This window comes from Camelus bactrianus, chromosome 11 (genome assembly GCF_048773025.1).
Source record: "Camelus bactrianus isolate YW-2024 breed Bactrian camel chromosome 11, ASM4877302v1, whole genome shotgun sequence".
Classification (NCBI taxonomy): Eukaryota; Metazoa; Chordata; class Mammalia; order Artiodactyla; family Camelidae; genus Camelus; species Camelus bactrianus.
The window spans coordinates 12,859,869-12,885,149 of record NC_133549.1 but is presented as its reverse complement, the minus strand read 5'-3'; the positions used below and the strand labels follow the sequence as shown (position 1 = coordinate 12,885,149).

Here is a 25,281-nt window from a genome sequence, read left to right as displayed (position 1 = left end):
GTTACTAGTCATTAATAGTAAAGGAGTGAAGCTTTTCTTTAATAGAAAATTTTCATATATGTAATACCTAGGTTACCAGCTTTTTTAAATAGGTATAACTAAATCAAGATTGAACCTAATTTTATCTTTTTGGTGATTTAAATAGCATTTAGATTTACTTCAGTACCTTAAGTTCATCATGAACATTAGTCATCATGATACTCAGGGTGTATCGAGGTTCTGATTAATAGCATTGTCAAAGCAGCAGGATCCCTTGTGTCCAGGGAGCTTGAAGTTCAAGGTACATTTGTTTTAGATAGAAAATATGTTGCATGTCATAATGTGCGTAACCTACTGCCTCTAGTAGACATGCTTCAGCTTGGGTATCCTCTTTACCGACTATATTAAAGAGAAAAGCTTTTGTTGTTGTCCAGTATATTTGGAGTCTAGACTCTCTGGCCAGTGCTTCCCCAGCCCGTGATGAAATCTGTATCCTCCTTTTTCCCTCCTGCTTGTGTATGTAATTGGGTAGGAGCCATCAATTCCATTTAGTCACATTTTATTGAGCATCCACTAAGTGTAAAATAGCATTTTAGGGATCTAAATGATCCACTGGGGTGTGGGAAGAAAACAGTTTCTGTTTATCTGAAAATAAAATTATCTGAAAATAAAATGTAATCTTTATTAATATTGAATATATTAACTGATAATAACGTGTATATTCTGTAAATAAATATGAGTATGCGTACAAATGTTTTTAACTGATGAGGTTGTGTGATCTGCAAAGTTGGAAAACCACAGATCTAAGAAATACAAAAAACTTTGATATAATAATCTTTTAAAATAAGTTTTTATATTATTTCTCAAGGTGGCACTGATATTCTCAGCCATATTAAGTGCCTCATGTAGTATCTCCTGATCTGTTTATGGTAGTTGAGAAAATTATTTGAAAAGAAGTGTTTTGGGCTTTGATTAGACAACTGCAGGGGAATAGAAAGAGTTTCAAATTTGAAGGCAGTAAATCTGGATTTGAATCCAGGCTCTGCCATTTTCTATGACCTTGATCGAATTAGTTAACGTCTCTGGACTTCATTGTCTTAATCTGTGACCTGGAGATAAGGTCACGACCACACAGGGTAGTTGTGAAAATTAAATGTGTTGGGATGTAACACCAAGTAGGTGTCAGAAATGCTCACCATGTTTGCTGTGCTTATCTCTTGTCGATAGTGTATAGCAAGAGGTTTTCAGTGTTGAAGTGATTTGTTATTTTTGTACTGTGGTAATTGCCCAACACTACAAAAAGTGCTCAACAAGAAGTAGGATCTTGGGAATTTGCAGAGCAAGACAGAATTTACTCATTATTTATGACTGCAGTCAGTACTCCCATTTAGCCTTTCCTAATAGGTGCCTTTAAATTTAATACTCCCTGTAGCATTTGTATACACATATGCATACATGTGTGTACAAAAATCTGTTACAGTAGTTCTGATAATTAAATATTATACTTAGATGTGGCTGAAAATTTCATTCTTAAATTTTAAAACAAATTTTACCCCCCGCCCCAGAAGCAGCCATATTTCTGAAACATTTTAAAAATTTATTGCCATTTGTGAAAGAATTATATAACAAATAATTATCTAGATTTTGCTATCAAGCCCACTTCATTACTTCATATTAGTAAAATAAAATAGTATATTTCTTTATGTAAGACTCCTTTTCTCATTGCTTCCGTAGTTTTGAATCAGGAAATTGAAGCATTCAGTCTTTCCGAAGACACTTCATCAGGGCTCTCCGAGGACCGAGTCGTCAGCGTGAGCTTCCGCGTTCTCTATCCAATCATCATTACCAGTCTCGGGGTGTTTTATGACGCCAGCGATGGGGGCTTCCAGAGGAACATCACCGTCAAGCTTTACCAGGCAGATCAGGAGGTACGTACTGCTTTGTATACGCTTTTCCCCATTTTTCTTTTTCAAAACCGTCAGCTTTTCCTCATGGCAATTATTAGGTTGGGAGACTTGCACCTTTCTTCCTTGTCGATTAGACACATGATGGTGTAATGTGTCACAGCGCTGGTCTGGGGAGAGGGTACCAATGAGTAAATGTGTTATATCTAGGGAAGGAGGAGTTGGGCAATCCCCTAAAGTCTAAAGAGTTTCACAAGTTGATAATAAATATTATAAGTTTTGGACTTGTAGGTATAATCAAGTATTACTGTCTCTTTCTTCCAACCTGAAAAGTCTGTCACCATAACACAGACTAACAGCTGCTTCAAACCTTTTTTGTAATAAGGGTGTAGAGGGAATAAAAATTTAAAACAATTGGGGTTACTATTGCTGATGTTTGGGGAAATGTGATTGTTCCCAGAGTGTATCTGAAGGTGTGTAACAAGGAACTGTACTTGAAAAGATCTGTTCCTGGGTTTTAAACTACATAAATCTTGAAAGAATTACACAGTGAGCATCCATATATCCACCAGCTAATGTATACAATAGTTACAGTTTGCTGTATTTCCTTTATATCTGTGGTCATTCATCAAACTGTCTTTTCTAAAAAATGTATTTTAGAGTAAGTTGCAGGCCTCAGTACACTTCAGCCCTAAACACTTTAGTGAGCATATCATTAACTAGGCTTTAATATTTGTTTATGGTTTTAAAATTTTACATGCAGTGTAATGTGCATTCAGTTTTTTGAACATTATAAACCTGTGTAATCTAAACTCCTATCACCTCATCTTATTCCCTAGAGGCAACCAGTTTTTTTTTTTCCCCAACCATTGACTAGTTTTGCCTGTTGTAGGATTCTACTTCGTATGTAAATAGAATCATACACTAAGCACTCTCTTGTGTAAGGCTTCTTTCAGTCAACATAATATTTTTGAAATTCATCCATGCTATTGTATGTGTCAGTACATTTTTCCTTTTCCTTCTTTGAATTGCTAAGTTGTATTCCAACAATGTACAACGTTTATCTAGTCTTGATGGGCATCTGGAATGTTTCCAGGGTTTTTCTCCTTTATTCTGTTTCTGTGGTGAATTACGTTTATTAACTTTCGGAGTGTTCGTCCAACTTCGTATTCTTCTTGAGTGTGATGTATTATTCTTTTTATATATTGCTGGAAATTGTGTTTCTTGTGGACAACATATAGTTAGGTCTTCCTTTTTATCCAGTCTGAGAATCTCTGCTTTTTACATGGAATGTTTATTCCATTTACATTTAATGCAATTAGTAAAGTGTTTGGATTTCAGTTTTTCATTTTGCTATTTGTTTTCCGTATGTTCTACTTTTTGTTTGTTTTTCTGTTCCTCCTTTCCTGCCTTCTTTTGGGTTAATTGGGTATTTTTTTAGAATTCCACTTTAATCTCTCTCTTGTCCTTTTAGCTACAGCTCTTTGTTCTATAATTTTCTGTGTCTGGTTGACATAAGAATTACAACACACATCCTGATCTTTTCAATCTTCTTTAAGTTAACATTGTACCCCTTCATATAAAATGTAAGAGCCTTGTATAACCCAATTTACCGCCCGCAATCTTCTTTGCTCTGGTTGTCGTATGCCTTATATCTCTGTATGCTATAAACCCCACGATACAGTGCTATGGTTTTTGCTTTAAAAAGCTAAATGTATATTAAAGTAATTTAGAGAAAAAAATCTTTTATATTTGCCCACTTATTTACCATTTCTGTTGTTCATCATTCCTCCTGAATATCCATCTGATACCTTCTCCTTCAGCCCAAATCATAATCTTTACTAATTCTTACAGTGCAAGTTTGCTGGTGATGAATTTGCTTACTTTTCATTTTTCTGAAAATGTTTTTATTTTGCCTTTATTCTTCCCCTCCTTTATTTTTGTGGGTATTTTCTAGATACTGAAATTCTGGGTTGCCTTCTTTACTTTCCAGTGTTTTAAAGATACACTCCTGTGTTTTCTGGCCTCTGTGTTTCCTGGAGAGAAGTCTGCCTGCCTTCGGGTGGTGGTTCTGGTGTATGATGTATGCAGTGTGGGCTTGGTTTTGTTTTCTCCTGGCTGCTCTTGAGTTTTTCTCTTCATATGTACTGGTTTTAAGCAATTTGGTTGTGTTGCACATTAGTGTGATTTTGCTGGGTTTTTCTTAACCCCGTTTCTCCCCACTCATTCTGGGATTCCACTTACATGTATGTTAGACTTTTTCATATTGTCCCACAGGTCATAAGATTGTGTTCATTTTTTTCAGTTTTTTTCCCTCTGTTTTTCAAATTTGATTTGAAATTTGATTTCTGTTCATGTATATTCACGTTTACTGACTCTTATGTCACCTCAAATCTTTTAAGCCTAGCCAATGATTTTTTTTTTAGATCCTGTACATTTTAGTTCTAAAATTTACATTTAATTCTCGAAGTTTCTATTTTTCCAAAATTTCCTGTTTTTCTAAATTTTGTGTTTTTCTGAGTTCAGTTTGAACATATGTTCTCTATGGCCTTGACCTTAAGTGTGATTCACAGCTGTAAGATCCTGTCTGCTGCTCTAGGTCTGAGTCATCTGGGCCTGTCTTTGTTGATTACCTTTCCTCTCGAGTATGGTGACACTCTCCTGTTTTACATCGAGGAACCTGGGGTTGTGTCCTGGGTATTGTGAATGGTTCACTGTGGGATCTCTGCATCCTCTTATTCTTTGGGGAGTGTTGATTTTTTTGTTTCTTGTAGCAGTTAAGTTAGCTGGGCTCAGGCTCTCAGTCCTGTCTCCTTGCAGTGGGCAGTGGCTGAAATCTCTGTTCTGTTCATTTGAACCTAGACGGCGGGCACTTGGATTCTTCTTTGAATGTGCATTTCTGAGTCAGCCACAGGTAAGGATAGAATTTATACGAAGAGTTCAGAGCTTTCTCTATGACTCCTTCCTTTCTGGGGTTTTCTTCCTCATTGTTAGAAGACAGAGCAGTGGCAAAAAGATGAGCTGATTTGCAGCCAGAAAGGCTGCAGCTTTCTTTTTTGTTTGTTTGTTTTTTTCGGATGTTTAGTTAGCCCCCTGAGGTGTGCCTCAGACAAAAAGCCATTAAAGAAAAAAAGTGGGGACACACGCACCCAGTGTCTTTCTCATCTTCTTGGTATTGATTTTCCTCCAGTTTCTGCCTGCTTTGTGTGCATTCCAGTGCCTTCAAATCAGTTTTTAAAATGTTTCATCTACTGTTCATAATTGTTATCTGTAGGAGAACTTTATATCCCTGGAAGCAGAACTCTGTTCAGTTTTTTTAAGGCATCTTTAAAAATGTTTATGTATTATTAACACTGATTGCTACTGACGGATAACAGTATTAGAGTCAGCAAGAAACACAGATCAGTTTATGATTAAATTTGTTTGCAGTTTGTCCTGTTCCTTCGTCCTCTAAAGAGCCTGTGTCTTTTGTAAGTGTGCTTAATGAATAAACACAAATGTAGAGAGGGAGCAGCGCTCAGTGATGGCTCCTGCCAGAAGAGCTGCGTCACGTTACTCAAGTGCCGGCGTTCGTGTATTCTTGTGGTTGAGGGTTTCGTGGACACCGCAGCTCAGACAGGTGACTGGGACAGCAGCACTCTGAATTCCACCGCCAGCCTTATCTAGCAAGTAGCATCAGTGTTGAATTTGACAGTTAATTGTAGTGTACGTAGGCTTTTCGGAACCATTCACAGTGCTTATCAGTCAAGTGGTTTGGTTCAGATGTAGTTCTTGATCATGTTGACTTAACTTTGAGCTGCCTTATTTTTAACCAAGGAGAGGTTAATCCTTGTCCTCAAAGAAGGTGTAATCTCAGGTAGACCCTTCTGGGTTCACAGGTTGTCACCATGTAAGGAGTCTTACCACAGCATTGCCAAGAGTTGATGTTAATGAAAGAAACATGCATAATTTACTAAACCCCCTCATTCTGACTTTCTTCGTGGCCTCGATAGCTTTAACAGAAGCTTCCCCTGTGGTAAACTGGTATCTAAGAGTAGGCTTGAGAATAAGGAGATATTCTTGCCTAAAACAGGGAGAAAGTACCCAAAGAAAACAACAGACAAAGACAATCGGCCCTCTCTTGTGTTCCCTTTTTCGCTTTTGTTTTTTTTCTTCTAAAGGGTCCTTTTGAAGGGAGATTCCTGGGTACCTCTGTTCCATGTAGAAATCTCTAATCTTTCAGTTTATTCCTAACTCTGGGGTTAAGCCTGGTAGTCAGCTTGATTTAACAACACTGTATTTGTACTGCTCCTAATGCTCCTCATTGTAAGGTGGCTTTTTTTGAGGTTATGTGGGTTATATATTTAGTGTCTTAGAACTTCTTGACAACTTTCGTATCTTAAATATCTTTGTTTAATAACCATGATTGCACTAGAAAACCCATGTGGTGCTGAAACCACAGTGGAACCATGTCCGTAACCATGGTTGGGGCCACTGAGAGTTTTGCTGACCGAGCCATAAGCTGTTTGGAAACCCATTGCATCTGCCATGACTGACGTGAGGTATTTCTTCTTGTCTTCCTTCCCCCGCATTTGCAGGAGGCCCTCTTCGTCGCTCGCTTCAGCCCTCCGAGCTGTGGGGTGCAGGTGAACAAGCTGTGGTACAAGCCTGTGGAGCAGTTCATCTTACCAGAGGTACAGGCCGGAGCGAGAAGGCTCCAGTACCACGTGGGCTTTCCCAGTCCTGGGCGTGTGCTTTCAAAGCGGGCACTTACCTTTTACTGTCCCGGGGCCGCTCCCCCAGAGTGGGAGGTGGGGCCGCCAGCTGGGAGGCAGTGTGGCACTCTGCCCTCACGCCCCCAGAGAGCTTCACGAAGCCCCACAGGTTCCACAGCATGCCTTTTGAGAAGTGTTGCACGTTTCCGTGGTTTATTTAGTGGGCCAGGGACTACGTGCCTGCCTTAACGACAAAGGACAGTAGTAGGTGTGCTGATGGACCAGACACAGCTGCCACTGGAGCAAAGCAGACGGTTAGGGATCTAAGGCGTCGGGGTGGAGGGAAGTGCAGACAGGTAACAGCAGAGCGATCAGCCACATCTCCAGGGTTAATAAAACTACTCCGAGGTGTGGAGGATATTTGAAACAAGACTGTAGCTCTCGGTCCAGTCTTAAGGAGATGTGTGCTGGAGACCATCTCAGCTGCCAGGTGCCCTCATCTGGCCTGGAGTTAACCGGAATGCGGCTGCATCCCAGTGTGTTACAGATCATTCATCCGTCAACCTTGGGCTTTCCAGGCTGCTCCGGTCTAGTCTGAAGGCAGTTCTGAGCCCAGGGCTTTGGAACCGCAGTGGGGGTCAGTTTCCCGGTCATCTCTGGTAGTCACTGTAGCTCAGCGCTGGGGCTCATCCAGCAGTATCGGAGCTGAGTTAAGATGCGAGAGCTCGATGGTGGACAGGTCCTGCACTAACCAGGAAATAGTTTCCTGCCGCCCTTCGTGGGGAGGGAGGGGGTGCTGTCCACGTTTATGCAACAGCAAAATCACACGTTTTATAACATGCTGTGGCTCTCCGGAGTTGAGTACTAGTAGTTAAACTATGTGTTAATTCCATAAATGTCAAAGGGAGCTCCTTTGTCTCACCTATATGTGAACTTCTGTTTAAAAACATATGAAATAGTGGGGGAGGGTGTAGCTCTCTGCTACAGCGTGTGCTTAGCATGCACGAGGTCCTGGGCTCACTCCCCAGTCCCTCCATTAAAATAAATGAATAAAGGAACCTAATTACTCTCAAAAAAAAAAAGAAAAATTATTTTTTTGAAATGTGAAATAAAAGCAGAACTAAAACATACTGTAAAAAATTTCCCAGTTTCTCAGTTATAAAAAAGACTATGGTGAGCATCCTGACACGCTTGTGTACATGCTGGTTATCAGGATGAATTGTTGGCTCAAATTTATACACAGTTTTGAGGCACAGGATTTGTTTCTCGAGGACAGTTAGCAGTTTTTAATCAATCTGAGTAATTGTCACCATTATATGAGAATGCCATTTGTGTTATATCCTTTCTAAATTTCATATATGAATTTTTTCTTTGTTAAATGAAGTATGTACTATCAAAGGTATCTCTTTGTTTTTCTTTATTGGCGGTACTGGGGATTGAACCCAGGCCCTCGTGCATGCTAAGCATGTGCTCTGCCACTGACCTGTACCCTCCCCCTGGTAGCTCTTAGTTAAGGATAGTGGCTCAACTAAGTAGCATTGGCCAAGTGTTGGATCTGTTTTTGAAGGAAGCCATTTGGTTTGTTGACTTGTTTATTGATATTGAGAGCTGAGTCTGTGCAGAGCACCGGGGCTGTACAATGACATAGTTCAAAGATCCCTGCCCTTAAAGCAGCTTGTGAGAGTGGGGGAGGAAGAGCTGACATGGCCCTGCTGTAACTTACTGCGTCCCGGGCACAGCTGTAAGCAGATGTCTACACTGACTGGTCAGCAGGCTTCTTTGGGATTGAAGCAAGTCACAGGTGAGAGTCCAGCTCTTCTACTGAGAGCCAACGTGGGCAGGACCCAGGGGAGAGTCCTGGGACTCTGAGGACCGGGGGCACTAGCCTAGTGTCGGGCACAGTTGGAAAGGTCTGAAGCTGCTGTCGGGCTGGTCTTCACAGACAGCGTCCGAGGACTGGCCCAAGCAGGACGGGAAGCTCCGCCGTACCTGGGAGTTAAGTGCATGAGGGCGGACACCTGTGAGTGCAGCGGGGCTGCGTGTGGGTCCCTGCTCTGCCCCTCCGTGGCCCTGTGACCTTGTGCAGGCTGCTTAACCCCACTGTGTCTCTCGCCTCCTCTGTGCAGGGACCCAGTTCAGAGGGTTGTTCAGGGAGTAAACGACTGAATGGATGTAGAACGTTGGGAACGTGCTGCCCTGTGGCAGGCGGTCAGTAAACAGGTATATGCCGTCCTTGTTACTGCTGGTACCGAGGATGGGGAGTTCCTCTTCCTGAAGAGCCGTTGCCCCCAGGGGACACTCAGCAGTGTCTGGAGATACATTTAGCTGTTGCAGCCGGGCGAGGAGGAGGACCAGCATCTTGTGGGGAGAGGCCGGGATGTCGCTGAGCAGCCTCCCCTGAATGGGACAGTCCCCACAGCAAAGAGTGACGGCCCAAGAGGTCAGGGGTGCCTCGGATGAGAAACTCGAAGAGGAAGGAGTCACAGTGTGGGGCAGTGCGGGAGGAGATAAGCTTTAACCTTAACTTCAGGCTAATCACAGTTTTACGGGGTCTACTCCATTATCTCAGTCAGCCTCACAGAAAGAATTACAGTTTTTGATTTTGTTCACAACGAAATATTACCCTTCCCTCAGAATGTCCTTGTCCTTAGGAAATACATGCTGAAGTAAAGGTGAAATGCATTTTACTTTCAAATGATTCGACAGCGAACAGAACAGTCTGTGCATACAGACAAAAATAAAGCACACGTGGCCAGTGTCTGCCATCAGTGTCTGGGTGTTAATCTTCAGTTTTTTTGTAGGGTTGATGTTTATCAAAATAAAAACTAGGTTGGGGCAAGGGCTTGCCTTCCCTGCCAGTGTTGAGGATGGTACACGTGGCCGTGGGCACTGCTGAGGGGAGTCGGCAACATCAGGGGGCGGCCTTTTACATTAGTAAGGCTTGTACTGGCTACAGCCTTGTGATTTTTTTTTTATACAAAAGAAACTTTTTAAAATCTATTTTTACATATAGTGGCTACATTTGTAAATCTCAAACTCCCAAATTTATCCCTTTCCACCCCCTTTCCCTGGTAACCATAAGATTGTTTAGGTTTGTGAGTCTGTTTCTGTTTTGTAAATGAGTTCATAGTGTCCTTTTTTTTTTTTTTAATTCCACATATGAGCGATATCATATGATACTTTCTTTCTCTTTCTGGCTTACTTCACTTAGAATGACGATCTCTGGGTCCATCCATGTTGCTGCAAATGGCATTATTTTATTCTTTTTATGGCTGAGTAGTATTCCATCATATAAATATACCACAACTTCTTTAGCCAGTCACCTCTTGATGGGCATTTAGGTTGCTTCCATGTCTTGGCTCCTGTATGCAGTGCTGCTTCGAACACTGGGGTGCAGGTGTCTTTTCACATAGCCTTTTGATCTTCATTTCCCTTTGAGCTTTAAGCTACATTGGCTTTTGATTTCTCATTACATCTGAGTAATGCTTTTTTCTTTTATAAACATGCAGTTATTTAATAGTGTCTCCATTTGAGGGAGTAAGATTATGGATCTTCATTTCCTTTTTGGGTATCTATTTCCTAAGTGTTCTGAAGTAAATATGTATTAGCTTTATTAAAAGAAAGAATAAACTTTTTAACATAAAATATTCTTTCCTTTTACACAAAATCCTATTTTTGCTGAAACCACGTTTGATTTCGCATGGACAGTCACTTGTGCTGCATCAGGCCTGAGTGGGCTGACCTCACAGAGAGAAATGAAAGTGGAGAAGGGGTGGGTTTGCCCGCCTGTTGCCTGTTGTCAGCGAAGGACGGCAGGAGAGACACAGACCGTTTACCCCACCTGAGGGGGAGAGGCAGATGGCGCGTCCGTCATCTCCTGCCCCCCACACCTCACAGGCCGCTGGAGGAACACATGTCTGCTGAGCAGGTCTCTTGCGGTGTTTTCTCTGTGACTCACTAGAGCATAAATTTCAGCAGGGGTCACAGGCTTAAGTGGAGACTGCTGTGTGTTTCGCTTAAAATATTTACTTCTCTAATTCCTTTTTTTCCTTAGTAGTGCACCTGAGACTGATTGCAGGAAAAAGACTATTTTCATTCAACCTGAGTCACAAGAGACGTTCTTGTTAGCGTTAGGGGTACTTACATGCTTATTTGGATTAAGACACAGAATAATGAACAGCGTGAGCTGCTTCTGTTACAGGGGACAGGGCTTGGCGGCACTCATTTTCCCAACCTGTCCCATGCTGTGTTCTCCTCCCTTTTACTGTGGTTCTGTGATCTTAGCAGGGAACTGCCACAGACAGGTTGTTTCACATCTGCAGAGATTCCTGGCTTTGTGATGACTTTGTACCAGGAAGGAAAAAGCAGGCATGTAAGAAAGGAAATGGGAAGGAGAAATTTAACTGACACAGAGCATGTGCAGGAGAGGTGGGGAGGACAGAGCATCTCCCTTCCCTAATAACAGAACAGCTGGTGGGTGATGTAAGTGGGAGTGAGTAAACCAGGATCACTTTCTTGGCCAATGAGTTTTTCTGGCAATTACTCAATCTAGTCAACACTGTTGATGTTAATCATGACCCCATCAAACAAAATGGAGTTGGGTGCTGGGTAGGAGAAATGGCAGTCAGGTGCCAGTGTCACCTGAGTGGACCGGACAGAGAGTTACTTGTCCTTCATCATACTTGCTAGATTTCTAGTTTACAGGTGAAGCTTTGATTTGGTCCCTATGGCTCTTACTCTGGCACAGTTCATTTGGCACTACAGTCACTAAGATTCCTGGGACCTGCTGCCAACTCCCAGGGACACTTTACTTCTTGCCCTGAGGGCCTGCGGTTTTCTCTCAGCTCGTACGGTGTCCATTCTTCTGGTTCAGCTTCATCTGGCCTGGTCTTCTTCCCTGTACTTTGTTTCCTCTTTTGCTTTCCTCTTAAATATTAATCATTAGGATTTGATTTCATTCTTTTTTATGGCTGAGTAATACTCCACTGTATATAGATATGCCATTTTCTTCACCGATTCATCCATTGATGGACACTTAAGACCTAGGTTGCTGACCTGCCTTGGCTGTTGTAAATAGTGCTGCAGTGAACATGGGGTTCAGGTATCTTTTTGAGATCGTGTTTTCATTTCCGTTGGGTAAACACCCAGAAGTGAAATTGCTGGATCAAATGTTAGTTTTTTTTTTAATGTTTTGAAGACCCTCCAAAATTTTTCTATAGTGGCTGCACCAAATTACATTTCCATCAACAGTGCACAAAAGTTCCCTTTTCTACAGTCCTCACCAGCACTTGTTATTTCTTGTCTTTTTGATGATAGCTGTTCTAACAGGTGTGAGGTGACATCTCATTGTGGTTTTGATTTGCAGCTCCCTTATGATTAGTGATGCTGAGCACCGTTTCATGTACCTGATGACCATCTGTATGTCTTTGGAAAATGTCTATTCAGATACTCTGTCCATTTTTCAAAATTGGATTCTTTGGCTTTTACTATTGAGTTGTATGAGTTCTTTATATACTTTGAGTATCAGCTCCTTGTCAGATACATGATTTCACAGATACTTTCTCCTATATGGTAGGTTGCCTTTTCAAGTTGTTGATGGTTTCCTTTGCTGTGCAGAAGATTTTTAGTTTGATGTAGCTCTACCTTTTTATTTTTACTTTTGTTGCTTTTGTTTTTAGTGTCAAATTCAAAAAGTCATACCCAAGACTGATGTCAAGTAGCTTACTGCTTATGCTTTCTTATAGGAGTTCCATGGTATCAGGTCTTACATTCAAGTTTTTAATCCATTTTGAGTTGATTTTTGTGTATGGCATAAGTTAGTGGTCCACTTTCATTCATGTTCAACGTGTGGCTGTCCAGTTTTCCCAGCACTGTTTATTGAAGAGACTGTCCTTTCCCCATTGTATATTCTTGCCTTCTTTGTTGTGAATTAGTGGACCATATGTGCCTGGGTTTATCTCTGGGCTCTGTCCTGTTCCATTGATCTATGTGTCTGTTTTAGGCCAGCACCGTACTGTTTTGATGACTGTAGCTTTGTAGTACAGTTTGAAATCGGGGCACATGATGCCTCCAGCTTTGTGCTTCTTTCTGTAGATAGCTTCGGCCATCGGGGTCTTTCATGATTCCACACAAAGTTTAGGATTGTTTGTAATATGTCTGTGAGAAATGCCATTGGAATTTTGATAGGGATTAAACTTAATCTGCAGGTTCTATGTGTTTTATGGATATTTTAAGTTTTTTTAATGCCTCAAAAGCTATTTTTTTGTATATATGTATTTTGTTTTTATTTAAGCCTAGTCCACTTACAATGTTGTGTCAGTTTCTGGTGTACAGCACAATGCTTCAGTCATACATGAACATACATATATTTGTTTTCATATTTTCACCAAAAGTGACTACAGGATGTTGAATTGAATATAGTTCCTTGTGCTAAACCGTACGAACTTGTTGTTTATCAGATTTTGTAAGGAATCCCGTATTTGGAAGCAAGAGACACTCTGCCAGAGTTCAGTAGGTGTTCTGTGCGATTTGATGGGTTTGTAGATGTAATTCTCGGTGTGTTTGTGGGAGTGGGCGAGCGGAGTCTCTCCACTCCACCATCTTGGCTCAACCCCCCATTTTAAGTTTTTAATTCTTCCAGTCCATGGTCATGGAATATCTTCCCATTTATTTGTGTCTTCATTCCTTTCTCAGAGGGCAGTCTTAATTCCTAAGACAGGTGTTGACTTCTCACCTGGACTCTGAAATAGCCTCTTACTGCTCTCCCCACAGCCTCTGTGTGCTGCCTCTCTGGTGTAGGAGGGCGGCTCTAAAGCCGCAGGCGGGATGCTGTTGCCCTCCTGCTCCGTGCTTCCCACTGCCTTCCGGGAGGGGGCAGGCTGCTCCAGCAGGGCCAGCCCCACCTCCCCTTCCCTCCCCTCCTCAGCCCGGCGCCTTGGCAGTGCCACACTACCTGATGGTTTTCTGAACACGCAGTGCTGTTTCAGGTCTGCCTGTTAGTGTGTTTTTTTTTTAATAGCTTTTATTATGTTGAGATATGTTCGCTCTATACACGCTTTGGTAAGAGTTTTTATCATACATGGGTGTTGAATTTTATCAAATGCTTTTTCTGCATCTGTTGAGATGATCATGTGGTTTTTGTCCTTTCTCTTGTTGGTGTGGCGTGTCATGTTGGTCGATTTGCCTGTGCTGAACCAGCCTTGTGTCCCTGGGGTGGATCCAGTGTGATCGTGGTGTATGATCTTTTCTATGTGTTGTTGGGTTCTGTTTGCTAAAATTTTGTTGAGGATTTTTGCATCTATGTTCATCAATGATATTGGCCTGTGATTTTTTTTTTTGGTGGTGTCTTTAGTTTTGGTATCAGGGTGATGGTGGCCTCATGGAATGAGTTTGGGAGTGTTCCCTCCTTTTCGGTCTTTTGGAAGAGTTTGAGAAGGATCGGTATGAGCTCTTCTTTTGTTTGGTAGAATTCCCCAGTGAAGCCGTCTGGCCCTGGACTTTTGTCTGTAGGGAGGTTTTTTATTGCTGATTCTATTTCATTTCTGGTGATTGGTCTGTTCAAGTGGTCTGCTTCTTCTTGATTCGGTCTTGGTGGCCTGTATGTTTCAAAACTTGTCCATTTCTTCTAGGTTGTCCAGTTTGTTTCCACATAGTTGTTCATGTGTTATATTCTCTACCTCCTGTTTTTTTCTGACTCAGACTCCTTTAAGAGGTAGCTCAGCTCTCCCGGCTTTAGACATGCTGTCTGACCTCCCCCAGCAGAATGACTTCCCTTCCTTGCGGAGCCTCTTCTGGCATGTTACACTTACTGAAAGATACGGCTGATTCTTTTTTTCTTTCAATCTTCAGATACAGAGCCCACCACCTGGTACACAGTAGACACTCAAAAGTTGAAATAATGGCTCATGTCTGAAAGAAGATTGACCCCCAGGTTTAGTCATGTACATATGTTTAGTTTCAAAAATGTTTTTCCTGATTGTAAAAATAGGAAAATGTATGAAAGTAATACATATTCGCTGTTGAAAACTTGAAAGAAATAGGGAAAAGTTAAAAGGATATGATGTCACCTGCCTGTTGCCCAGCATACTTGGTGTATTCCTTCCTTCCTGGTCTTTTTTTTTGATTCTTCTGTGTATATACCTATTGGCAAGAATGCGTCTTGGTTTTTACAAAAAGAATTGAGGTTCATGAACATCAAGTTCAGTAAAGAGCTGAGGCCAGCCAGGGAAGTACAGGAATAAGCAGCCGCTGTCCAGATAAGGACGTGGAATCTTGTCAAGGGCCGCTTGACTGTGTCCGTCTGCGGTATGAAAGCTGTATGTACTTGCCGAGCAGACACCTCCCTGTACCCATCATCACTCACTTAGTCGTCCTCCAACAGCCCCTCAGGTGGGTGTGACGTTCTCTGTTTCAAAGGCTGGGGAATGAGGACACCATGCATGTATGCAGGATCTGCTCTGAGGAGCCCGAGGCCACCAGGAGTGTCCCAAACCATGAAGTTCAAAGATACATTAGGTCAGCATCGAACAGCACACTGCCCGAGGAGTCCAGAGTCTCTGTGTTTGTATCTTCTTTGGTAGAGGAGTTTTATTTAAAAAAAACCAAAAAAACCTTGCAAACCATTGACCTAGCTAATTGGACAGATTCAGTTTTGCATAGCTTCCTTATAATGCTGGCTAAAGGAGACATTACTGTAAAGTCCTTTATCTTTTAATTTTAATATGTGAAGTGCTTTTAGAATAACTAATGCTGAATTGTTAATCTCCTGCTGTATACCAGGATTATTTTATTTATTTTTATTGAAGTGTAGTTGATGTACAATGTTGTGTTAGTTTCAGGTGCACAGCAGTGATTCAGCTACACGTACGCACACATATCCTTTTTCAGATTCATTTCCACTACACATTATTACAAGATACTGAGTATAGTGTCCTGTGCTGTACGGTGGGTCCTTGTTGTTTATCTGTTTTGTATGTAGTAGTGTGTATCTGTTAATCCCAAACTCCTAATTTATCCCTCATGTCACCACCCCATTTCCCCTTTGGTAACTGTGATTTGTCTTCTGTGTCTGTGAATCTATTTCTGGTTTGTAAATAAGTTAATTTATTATCTTTTTTTTTTTCAGATTCCACATATAAGTTGATATCATATGATATTTATCTGTCTGACTTGCTTTACTTAGTATGATCATCTCTAGGTCCATCCATGTTGCTGCAAATGGCATTGTTTTCTTTTTATGGCTGAGTAATACTCCGTTGCATAAATAGGCCACAACTTCTTTATCCAGTCATCTGCCAGTGGACATTTAGGTCGCTTCCATGTCTTGGCTGTTGTAAACAGTGCTGCTGTGAACATTGGGGTGCATGTATCTTTTTGAGTTAGAGTTTTCTCCAGATACATGCCCAGAATTAATTCTAATGGATTTTGAGTTCCATTTTGCTCAGTTGTTCATCTGAGTGCCTGTTACACGCCCGGCATGCTAGGTGCTGGGGGCATAGAGGTTGGTAGGACAGTCAAGATCATGGCTCTTGTGGTGTTTTGTTTGCAGTCCAGTGGGAGGAGCCCATTTGACAATGGAAAAATAAATGTCAAGAGTTTAAGTGGTTTTAAGAGAGTAAGACAGGCTGATGTGAGAGAGAGAAATCGGGAGTTGACTGTCTTCTGTTGGGTCTGTGGAGAAAGCCTCCCCAGGAGGTGATGGTGAGCTGAGACCTGGCGGCACTGAGGAGCCAGCTGAGCGCAGATGCTCCAAGTGGGACTGTGGAGAAGTTAGGAGACACTGGAATTCAGATGGGGCACAGAGTGTAACTTTCTAAGCTCCAAATTTAATAGTAATAATCACAAAGGAAAAGCTTGTCAGATTCGACAAGATAAAGTTTATGCATTTTTGAATTTCAAAAAAACTGCCATATTAAGCGGCAGACAATTATGAAAAAAGTATTCTTATTAAGATAATTTATTAAAATAAATTTAATGGATTAATAAGAAACATAAAACTAACTAGGTAAGTGGCAAAGAAGTATGACAAGGCAGTTCCCAGAAGAGACTGTGTAATTCATAAACATCATTACAAATCAGAAGACGCACCAATTAAATGAGGAGCCATTTCTTAAATCTGCTAAATTGGCGTGACCTTCTTTTCTTTGACTAACACCCCACACTGGGATGAGTACAGGCAGCGGCATTCTTGTAAACTGCTAATGACCCTCCAAGTGTAATTTGCTTTTGAAAAGCAGGTTGGCAATGAGTATTAAAATCCATATCCAACATGTCTGTTCTTTCCCAGTCATTTCACCTCTGGGAATTTATTTTAAATAAAAAAAACAAAGCGTTGGGGGGAAAATAAACATTTACATCAGAACATGCCTCGGATTATTTTAGTAGGTATCTGGTTGCGTGAAAATGCTGTACAGCAGGGACCTGTGAGTGGATCAGGACGCCTCCACTCAGTGGCATTGTTACAAGCACTTGAAAAAGAGTGGTCAGCCGCAGGTGCGTGAGGAAATGCCTTTGAGACGATGGACACAGACAGACAGCATGTAAAACTGGTCTTTGTTATTTTAGACGAGCACAAAAAAAATGCCTCTAAGACACACACCACAGTGTTAGCACTGGTGCGTTAGAGCGTGCACTAAGAATCTGACTGACGTGGCTTAGAAAAAACTCTCCAAAAACGTACTGAAAACCTACATGCCAGCAGTAGAGAAACTGACTCACTGTTCACCTTGTTCCGCAAAAGAGCTTTGAAGGTACGATCGTGTGGGAGAGCCAAGACCTCCAAGGCCTGGTGTCCAGGAACCTCCACAGGGTGGCAGTAAATGACGGAGGAGGGGTTCTCAGAGTCCTTACGGTGAGTCAGTCCTTTGTGTGAGGGGGCAGCGGACCTTCGTGTTTTTTAACATGTGGAAGGGTCTTTAAGTTTATTTTGTACCAACTCATATGGAACAATGACTCTTACGTGTTTTAGAACATATGTACTAGAAAATGTTGAGTCACCGTAGTAAAGATGGAAAACTCAAGTGTTCTGTGATTTTATAACTTCAACCTGTGTAAATATATAGTTTTGCCTTAAGATTAGTGTGTTTTAGAAAGTGCAGTGTTTTATTTCTCAATCGTTTTTAAGTCAACATGCTTTGTATACAGTATTGAGAATATTCACGGTCTCACCTTGATGGTATGATGTCAGTTAAAATACTGTAAAGAAAAGCATCAGGAAGTAAGCCTGAGTACTCGCTGTCGCTTATGTTGCTTACGTTGCTGGGGTTTCTGAGTTACATTTTTCAGTTACCACATTTTCTTAAAATTTAAAACAGTTTGACAGGTAAGTTTCTCACAGTAAATGCAGGATGACAAAGTGTAGGCAAACTGAAAATGATGAGCTCTAAGTAAGTGGTGTGTGTGCTGGTGTCACAGAATCATTGGAAGCGCTCGGCATTTAAATTCACAAGCTCAGTATATTTTCATTAGGTATTAACTTTATTCACATGAATTAATCCCTGAATTTGAAATGAAAATCACATGGTTTGTTATTACCCATTCAGAAAACACTTATGCACACGTGTGGTCAGCCAGGCGCAGCTGCGGACAGAACAGGCCCAGGACTGGCCCACAGCGGAACTTACAGTCCAGTGAGGAAAAGAGACAGACCCACAGATTCATGGATAATTACAACCTTAGCCTTGAAGGCCAGGTTTAGGATTTCATCCTTGATTTTATGAAAAGTCCTTTATTTAAGATAGAATATTTTATGGAATTAGGGTTATTTTTCTTTCCTTATTTTCAAAGCCTTTAATATCTTGCTTCCTTTTCTGTTTATGAAAGTTTTAGCACTTTTTAGTCCAAAATGTGCCAGAATTCTGTAATATTTAGTTGGCTGCACAAAAGGAAATCAGTTCACTTCTGAATTGAGGGCTCGGTTTAAATATAAAGATTCACAGGACCTGCTCTGGGTGAATATGGTTGTGGAGGATGAAAGACAGCTTAAACACTCAGCTAACTAACCCCCATAAAGGCAGATGACTTAGTAGCCTGTTCTAAGAAACCCATGTGCAAATAAGTAAAAGTTTTCATCATAAACGTATAAACCCCAAAGTTTTCCAAAGTCTTGCCCCTTGCCAGCAAGTAGTGATGTCACAAAAATATTAAAGACAAAAGTCAGGCTGTGACCTTTTCAGTAGAAGTTAAAAACCAAAAAGTACTGTTAAGTTCTAAACAAGCCAAAACAATACAGAGTGTGCAATTTTTAAAATGCACATGCAGTCTTTTGTGGGACTGCAAGGTTGGAATCTGTAGCGTTCACCGTCGGAGATTCCCTCCGCACTCAGCTGCAGGGTGTTCGGAATTAGATGGCCTCCGAGCACTGCTGTCTCTCTCCCAGCCGTGACGTAACTGCTTTGTGCAGCACAGCTCTGCTAGAAGGATCTATTCAGAGGAGGAACAGCCAAGCCGTAGGCCCTCTTAGGTGAGTGTGCGGAGGAAGTGCCGTGGCCAAGCTGAAGCAGACCCAGACCCAGGGCAGGGCCGGTGGGGTGAGGGGTGTGCAGCGCGGAGGCGGGGCATCGTGTGCCTGGTGAGGTGAGGAGGAGTCAGTCTCTGGTCACAAAGGGTCTCCCAGCCCCAGGAGGTGGGAGGGACTGTTGCTGGCAGTGGGCACAGGCACATCCAGGCTCCTGCAGCAACGTGAGTCATCGGGCTTGTCTGAACCGTGTGCTTGGAGGGGCTCTTCTCTGCCGGGTCATAGTGATGTTTAAACATGTGCCTCGAGGAATCTGATGAATTTGAACTCACGGGCATTTTCAATCTCCAAGAAATCAAAGGTGGCAATAATTTTTTTACATGGTGGGGCCAGGATGTAAAATAAAATCAGTCTTTGTGATATTGTCGGTGGCAAGTTCAAGAATACATGCCTATGTGAGTTGGAATTCGGAGCACCGTCTGGACTGCTGGACCAGATCGTGGGCACTGTCGTCAACAGCGCGAGTGGCAGAACGCTGCTGTCACCCCGTGGCAGAGCTGCCTGGTAGACCAGCACCTTGGGCGGCTTTGTGTGCTGTGGATGTCATGTGATGAGTTTTGCCAACTCAGTTTTCACAAATAAGAAGTGTACCTTCAGTAATGAAACATTGAGCACTTCTGTTCTCTTTCCTTTCAGGCTGGGGAGGGGGCGTTGCCCCATGAATTCATGGAAGGTGCGGAGGGAGTCGCAGGCGGTTTTATTTACACTATTCAGGGTAAGTCAGCTGGCTGAGAGTCGAAAAGCATACGTACTCTCACCTACCTAATCTTCATACTCTGAACATGAAAGGTAATCTTTTTTTTGTCATTAAAAGTAATAGTTTTGTTGATATATAATTCACATACCCTATAATTTACCTCTTTTAAGTGTTTGAGTTAATGGTTTTTAGTATATTGAGTTCTGCAACCCTCTCCACAAATTCCAGACCATTCCCGTCACCCCCAAAAAGAAGTAGCTGTTTGTCTTCCCGAGTGATGCTCCTTTTACTCGCCACATCTGTGAATCCTGAGTTCTGCGCCTGTGATCTTTCAGAAGAAAAAACTCCTTTCCGCACGCTTGCTGTTGGCCGTGTGTCCTGGTCATCAGTTGGGGAAGAGAGGCTCTGCCTAGTGCTTCTCTCTGGCTCGCAAAGCCCTGCAGATCCTGGGTTCCTGTAAAAGGATCAGGACAGCTTCCCCAAATGCTCACAGTGCCTGGGACAGCAGAGGCCGAATTCTGCGAGGCGAGTCTCCAGGGGACTCCCTCAGCAGCGCAGAGCTGCGGGTGGGCAGACCCTCTGTTCGAGGCCTCTGCCAGCAGTCTCAGGATGTGAATGGGCCGTGGCTTTTTTATTTCTAGCATCTTTATTTCCAGTGTTTCTACATTAGAAGTATTTCTGTTCTTAGATCAGCCGTAAGACTAGGCTGGAACAGGTACATAGGTTTTGCCCACAAGCTTGCCATTAAAAGAGAGAGATTTAAAAATTTAGGGATCCTTAATTTTAGTCCAGGAGATTTTTCATAAAACCGTGAAACCACTCTGTCAAGGAAGGTATCCGTGTAGCTCACCAGAGGCCAGCTGATGGCCGGGCCCTGGGGAACTCAGACGAGGGGTCAGGCCACTCTTGGGGGCCAGGTGCAAGTGTATCACACCATCTGACTTAATGTCTAGCAGCTTCCTTTCTCTTGCCAGTTAGTTCAAGTGTGTACCGTCAGGAGTTTTGAAAACCTTGAGGGGCCCTTGAGACTTCCGGCACCAAACTGGTCTACAGGGAGCAGCTCCTGTGCCCGAAACAGCTGTTGAGCATAAATTTTCTTTCACTGAGGCTGATGGATTAAGCCTTGTCTGAGGACAATCCCTTTCAAACAAGAGAGAAATAACTCAAGTTTTAGGGTAAAGGGAATTTAAATGAATAGGTTTTCTTCTCATGTACTTGGATATATCTGAAAATCTGTATATAAGTTTTTAAAAAGCTGAGGATCTATGTGGTATTTAGAAGAATCACATGGTACACAAATTTTCAAATTTTCTTGGGCGTTAGTGTCTCTCCCGGGCCCTACCTCAATCTACAGAGTGAAAAATCTTCAGGATTGGAGCTCAGATACCTGTATTTTAACAAGTTCCCTAAATGGATTTGATGCCTTTGAAGTTTGAGAGGCTGTAACCATGCGATTCTTTTAAATAGCACCTGGACAGATGATCAGACTTAAAACACACGCAGACGTACTACTGTATACTCACACATTTCAGATACGTGCATTAGTACAAAACAAAATGTACAATTGGTGAATGAAAAAGCCTGTACTTAGTTTCTGATCTGATCTTGTTATCAACCCTTTTCCTATTACTGCAGTTTTGTAACATTCTCACTTTGCTTCAGGTGTTAAATTGTGTATATCTATCCTTATTTTTAATTGATTTTTTTAGCTTTTTGGGGGGAAGGGGGTAATTAGGTTTACTTATTTTTAGAGGCGGCACTGGGGATTGAACCCAGGACCTCATGCGTGCTAGGCACGTGCTCTACTGCTGAGCTATGAAGACGCCACAGTTGAGTGTAAGAGTTGGAAGGGACCCGAGGTCATTTAGGCCTGTGTTTCTCAAGGGTAGCTGCAGCAAAGTTACAGGAAGGTCCCGGGTTAGAAACACAGCTCCCTGGGCCCCACCCTGGACCTGCTACATCTTTAGGCCTGGGGCCTAGGAATCTCTATCTCAGTGAGCGTTCTGAGGGAGCCATTGATGGAGCCCCGTTCCTCCTTTCACAGGTGACAATACTGAGGCCCAGAAACGTGCCGTGTGTCCCGTACCTCGCAGACCATGGCGGGGGTGGAAATCAAATACAGGTGCTCCCCCCCCCCCAGCCCCAGCCCGTCTGCAGGTACAAGGCGTAGAGAGCAGCATGCCAAGTTCCCTCCCAGTTTCCTTTCCCCAGCCCTCGGCCACTCACTTTTTATTCAGAAACTTCCTAATTTGAGACAGTTGAGAAAGCCCTGCCCTAGAGAAAGAGCTGCCTCATGAGGACGCTCCTCCACAAACATGACAAGTGACTGGCAGCTCAGGAGGCGGTAGTTAAACTGTCTGTGAAGCACACGGTAGCCATGTGTTATGAGATACTGTAGATAACCAAAGACGGGCTGCTGCAAAGAACGCCCATGTGCTTGTTGCAGAATTCACACATTTACATTTTGTCATATTTGCTTCCTTTTTTCAGAGAAAAAGCATTCTAGAAACAGTCGAAGCCCCCCCAGTCCTCCCCTGCCCTGTCCCTCTCCCTTCCCCTCGAGGGGACCCCGCTGTCCTGAAATTCCCGTGTGCCCTCCTGTTCTTAGTTTTCTGCCTTCCACCACCGGTGTACGTAGCTGTTCATCACATGGAGTTTCTGGTACTTTGTCATTTATAATTTGTGGTATCATATGTATGTTTCAGTTGACAAGATTCTTTTTCTCGCTCAGCATTGGTTTTCGGTGCCATCGCTGTTCATATGTGAGATGGGGTTAGGTTTTTTACCTGCTGTGTTTCCCTCACGTAAACGTACCACAGGGTAGCCCTTGTCTCTGGGCGTTTAGGCCGGTTCCATTTTCCTGCTGTCAGTAACGCTGCTGCAGTAAGTGTCCTTGTGAGCATGGCACACACAGCGTCTAGGGCCACATCTGCACGTGGACTTAACACGTCGCCCAGCACGCCTTCAGCCCAGCCTAGCAAGGAGCTGCGCAGTCGCTCTCCAGAGGGAGCGTGCCCGTTTGTCCTCGCGCTAGCCACGTGCCCAGTTCCCGTGTCCCTGCCTCCCGGAGCTGGACAGCTGTACTTCTGCTGGGTATTAGTGCACAGCGTGTTGTAAGTTCTGAGTCTTAAGTTTGCTATAGCATTTTTCTCCAACTCTCTTCTCCTTTTCAGAAGGTGAAGCTCTCTTAAAAAACCTTCATTCTCGCCCCCGAAGACTCCTTGACCACATAAGTAATCTTCAGGAAGAGGACGCCTTGCTGAAGGAGGAGAGCCACCTCCATGGTGACATTGTCTTCGTGGACGTCATCGACACTTATCGGAACGTCCCTGCGAAGTTACTGAACTTCTATCGATGGTAGGTGCTGCTTTATTGTTCTTCTGATGTAGAAAGAATTCATCGACATCAAGCCACTGAGATTTTTTTTTAAAAAACAAAGCTAAGAGCACTGACCACCTGGGCTGTGATCTGTTGGATCCTGGTTCTTTGTGTGGACTGATCTAAAAGGCTGCCATTTTCTTGCTCAGGTTGGCGGGTCCACAGTGTGAATGACACTAGTTTATCAAAAACAAATGAGGCAGAAATTTATTCACTTTGAGTCATTCCCGCTGGCAGTAGCTGTCTCAGGCCCACATGGGACGAAAATCAGCGAGTGTGAAAACAGCCCGCTGTTGCCCAGTCACCCCCACCCCCGTCCCCCATTTAGTCACTGGCTCTCAGGCTCCTGGCCCGAGTCTGTTCATCTGAGCATCCACAGCCAACTTCTCTCTCCTCCACCCACTTACTCTGCCCGCTCTAACCCGGAATGCTTATGCAAGATGAAATTCCTCAGCCCTCAGACACGTCACACCGTCACTTCCTGACCCTCCCAGGCATGTCGGGTCGCAGGTGTAACGCCTACCTTTGTAATAATGCCAACAACAACATAAGTAACAGTAACTGTTACTCACTGGATACTTACTTGTTAATGTTACTGAGCTCCTCTAGGGCCCTATCATTTGCTGTCCACCCTGACAGCAGAACTGAAATCTGCTTCTCTGTCCAGACCAAACCTATAAAGTATGTTTACATCTCTGCCTTTGGCTTTTTTTTTTAAATTATCAGTGAGCTTGTTTCCTGGGACCCGATTCCCAGCAGCCCATCCCTATCTGCCCTCCACACCATAAAGGAGACCTTCATTATTCACTCATCTTGCATCAGTCAACTCATCAGTGGCCCCACTGCCTTTATCACAAAAGTTTATTTCTTATTAGCATTATGCTGTTAATTGAAATGAACTTTAGAAACATAGGGTTATGCTTTTTGTTGTGGACTTGTAAATTCACCATTTTGTGACTTAATGAAACTTTCTCCAGATTTCTTTAATTCATATTTCTGTCATCCGACTGGTTCCCTAGCAAGAGTCTGGGTTTTTAAACAAAGAGGCCCAGGGACTGGCAATGGGAAATGAAGGAGTCAGTTTTGTCTCTGGTTGCCACTGTATATTTTTTTTATGTCTAGATAAATGGAATCACTCTCTTGTGCCTTCCAGAAGGTCATTTGTAGTAGCTGAATTGCTAGAAACCGTTTCCAAGGGAAAATGCATTTCAGTGTGTTAACTCAACTTTGTAAAAACCATGAGCTGAGTCTCACACGAACAGCAGCACAGACCCATCTTGCTGTTCCGCAGCTCTCTGTGTGAGCCGGGGGACGCCTGTCCCCTCATCCTGAGAACACCGGGCCCAGTTCACGTCTCTCAGACGTGCTTAAGATTTTATGTTCCACTAAGCCAGATCTTCAGTGTTTTTTCCCTTTATACCTTCTAAAACCGGCATGGCTGCTCAGTGGAGACAAAGTGAGGCCTGCAGCTGGGCGCAGCAGTGTCCTGTTATCGCAGGCGTTCCCGACCCTGGAGGAACAGAAGCTGCTCGTGTCAGTGTGCCTTTGTCTCCTTGCAGGGACGCACTGACTCTCATCCCCCTTTTCGCCAACAGGACCGTGGAAACAACCGACTTCGATTTGTTGCTGAAGACAGATGATGACTGTTACATAGACTTAGAAGCCGTTTTTAACAGGATTGCCCTCAAGAATCTGGACGGGCCTAATTTTTGGTGGGGAAAGTAAGTTGAACCTTGTGAGGCCGCTGGCGTTCATCTCCTGTCCCTGACCAAGTGTCACTTAGAATGAAATGTAGACATCGTTTTCCATAAGAAAATGTTGAGATAGAAGTGTCCCTATCTGGCTCACTGTGTTTTACTCATCTGCAGTTAGAGGAGGGAAAACACTCTTAAATGGAAATCCTCCAGCTAACGTGTGTGGAGGAAACTGGCTTCTGTCCTCCTGCCTGACGAGTAAGTGCTGCTCAAATTAGAAGCGGCTGGGCTGAAGTTCTGCATGAGAATAAACTTGTGACCCGCTTCTGAAGCCGTTTTATGTCTCTGTAGGAATGCAGTATGGACTGGTGATTCATTTTTTAATTTTTTTTAATGTCCGGACACAAGATGATTCAGAAAC

At 43.0% G+C, this 25,281-nt stretch overlaps 1 protein-coding gene across 11 annotated transcripts in view; it reads left to right on the top strand.

The window, feature by feature from the left end:
• Positions 1–25,281, top strand: part of B3GALNT2 (beta-1,3-N-acetylgalactosaminyltransferase 2) — a 50,839-nt gene that overhangs the window by 19,177 nt on the left and 6,381 nt on the right. For 7 of the 11 annotated variants that reach the window (XR_012509955.1, XR_012509957.1, XM_074373239.1 and 4 more), the window contains exons 4-10: positions 1,714–1,907; positions 6,461–6,556; positions 17,316–17,426; positions 19,728–19,806; positions 21,833–21,910; positions 22,962–23,145; positions 24,762–24,887. Coding sequence is in view for 9 of the 11 variants with exons in the window: in XM_074373239.1 (XP_074229340.1) it covers positions 1,714–1,907; positions 6,461–6,556; positions 17,316–17,426; positions 19,728–19,806; positions 21,833–21,910; positions 22,962–23,145; positions 24,762–24,887 (868 nt within the window). In the remaining 2 variants the exon portion in view is untranslated. The remainder of the gene's footprint in view (positions 1–1,713; positions 1,908–6,460; positions 6,557–17,315; positions 17,427–19,727; positions 19,807–21,832; positions 21,911–22,961; positions 23,146–24,761; positions 24,888–25,281) is intronic. The other 4 variants (XM_074373240.1, XM_074373244.1, XM_074373243.1 and 1 more) reach the window with 3 other exon arrangements.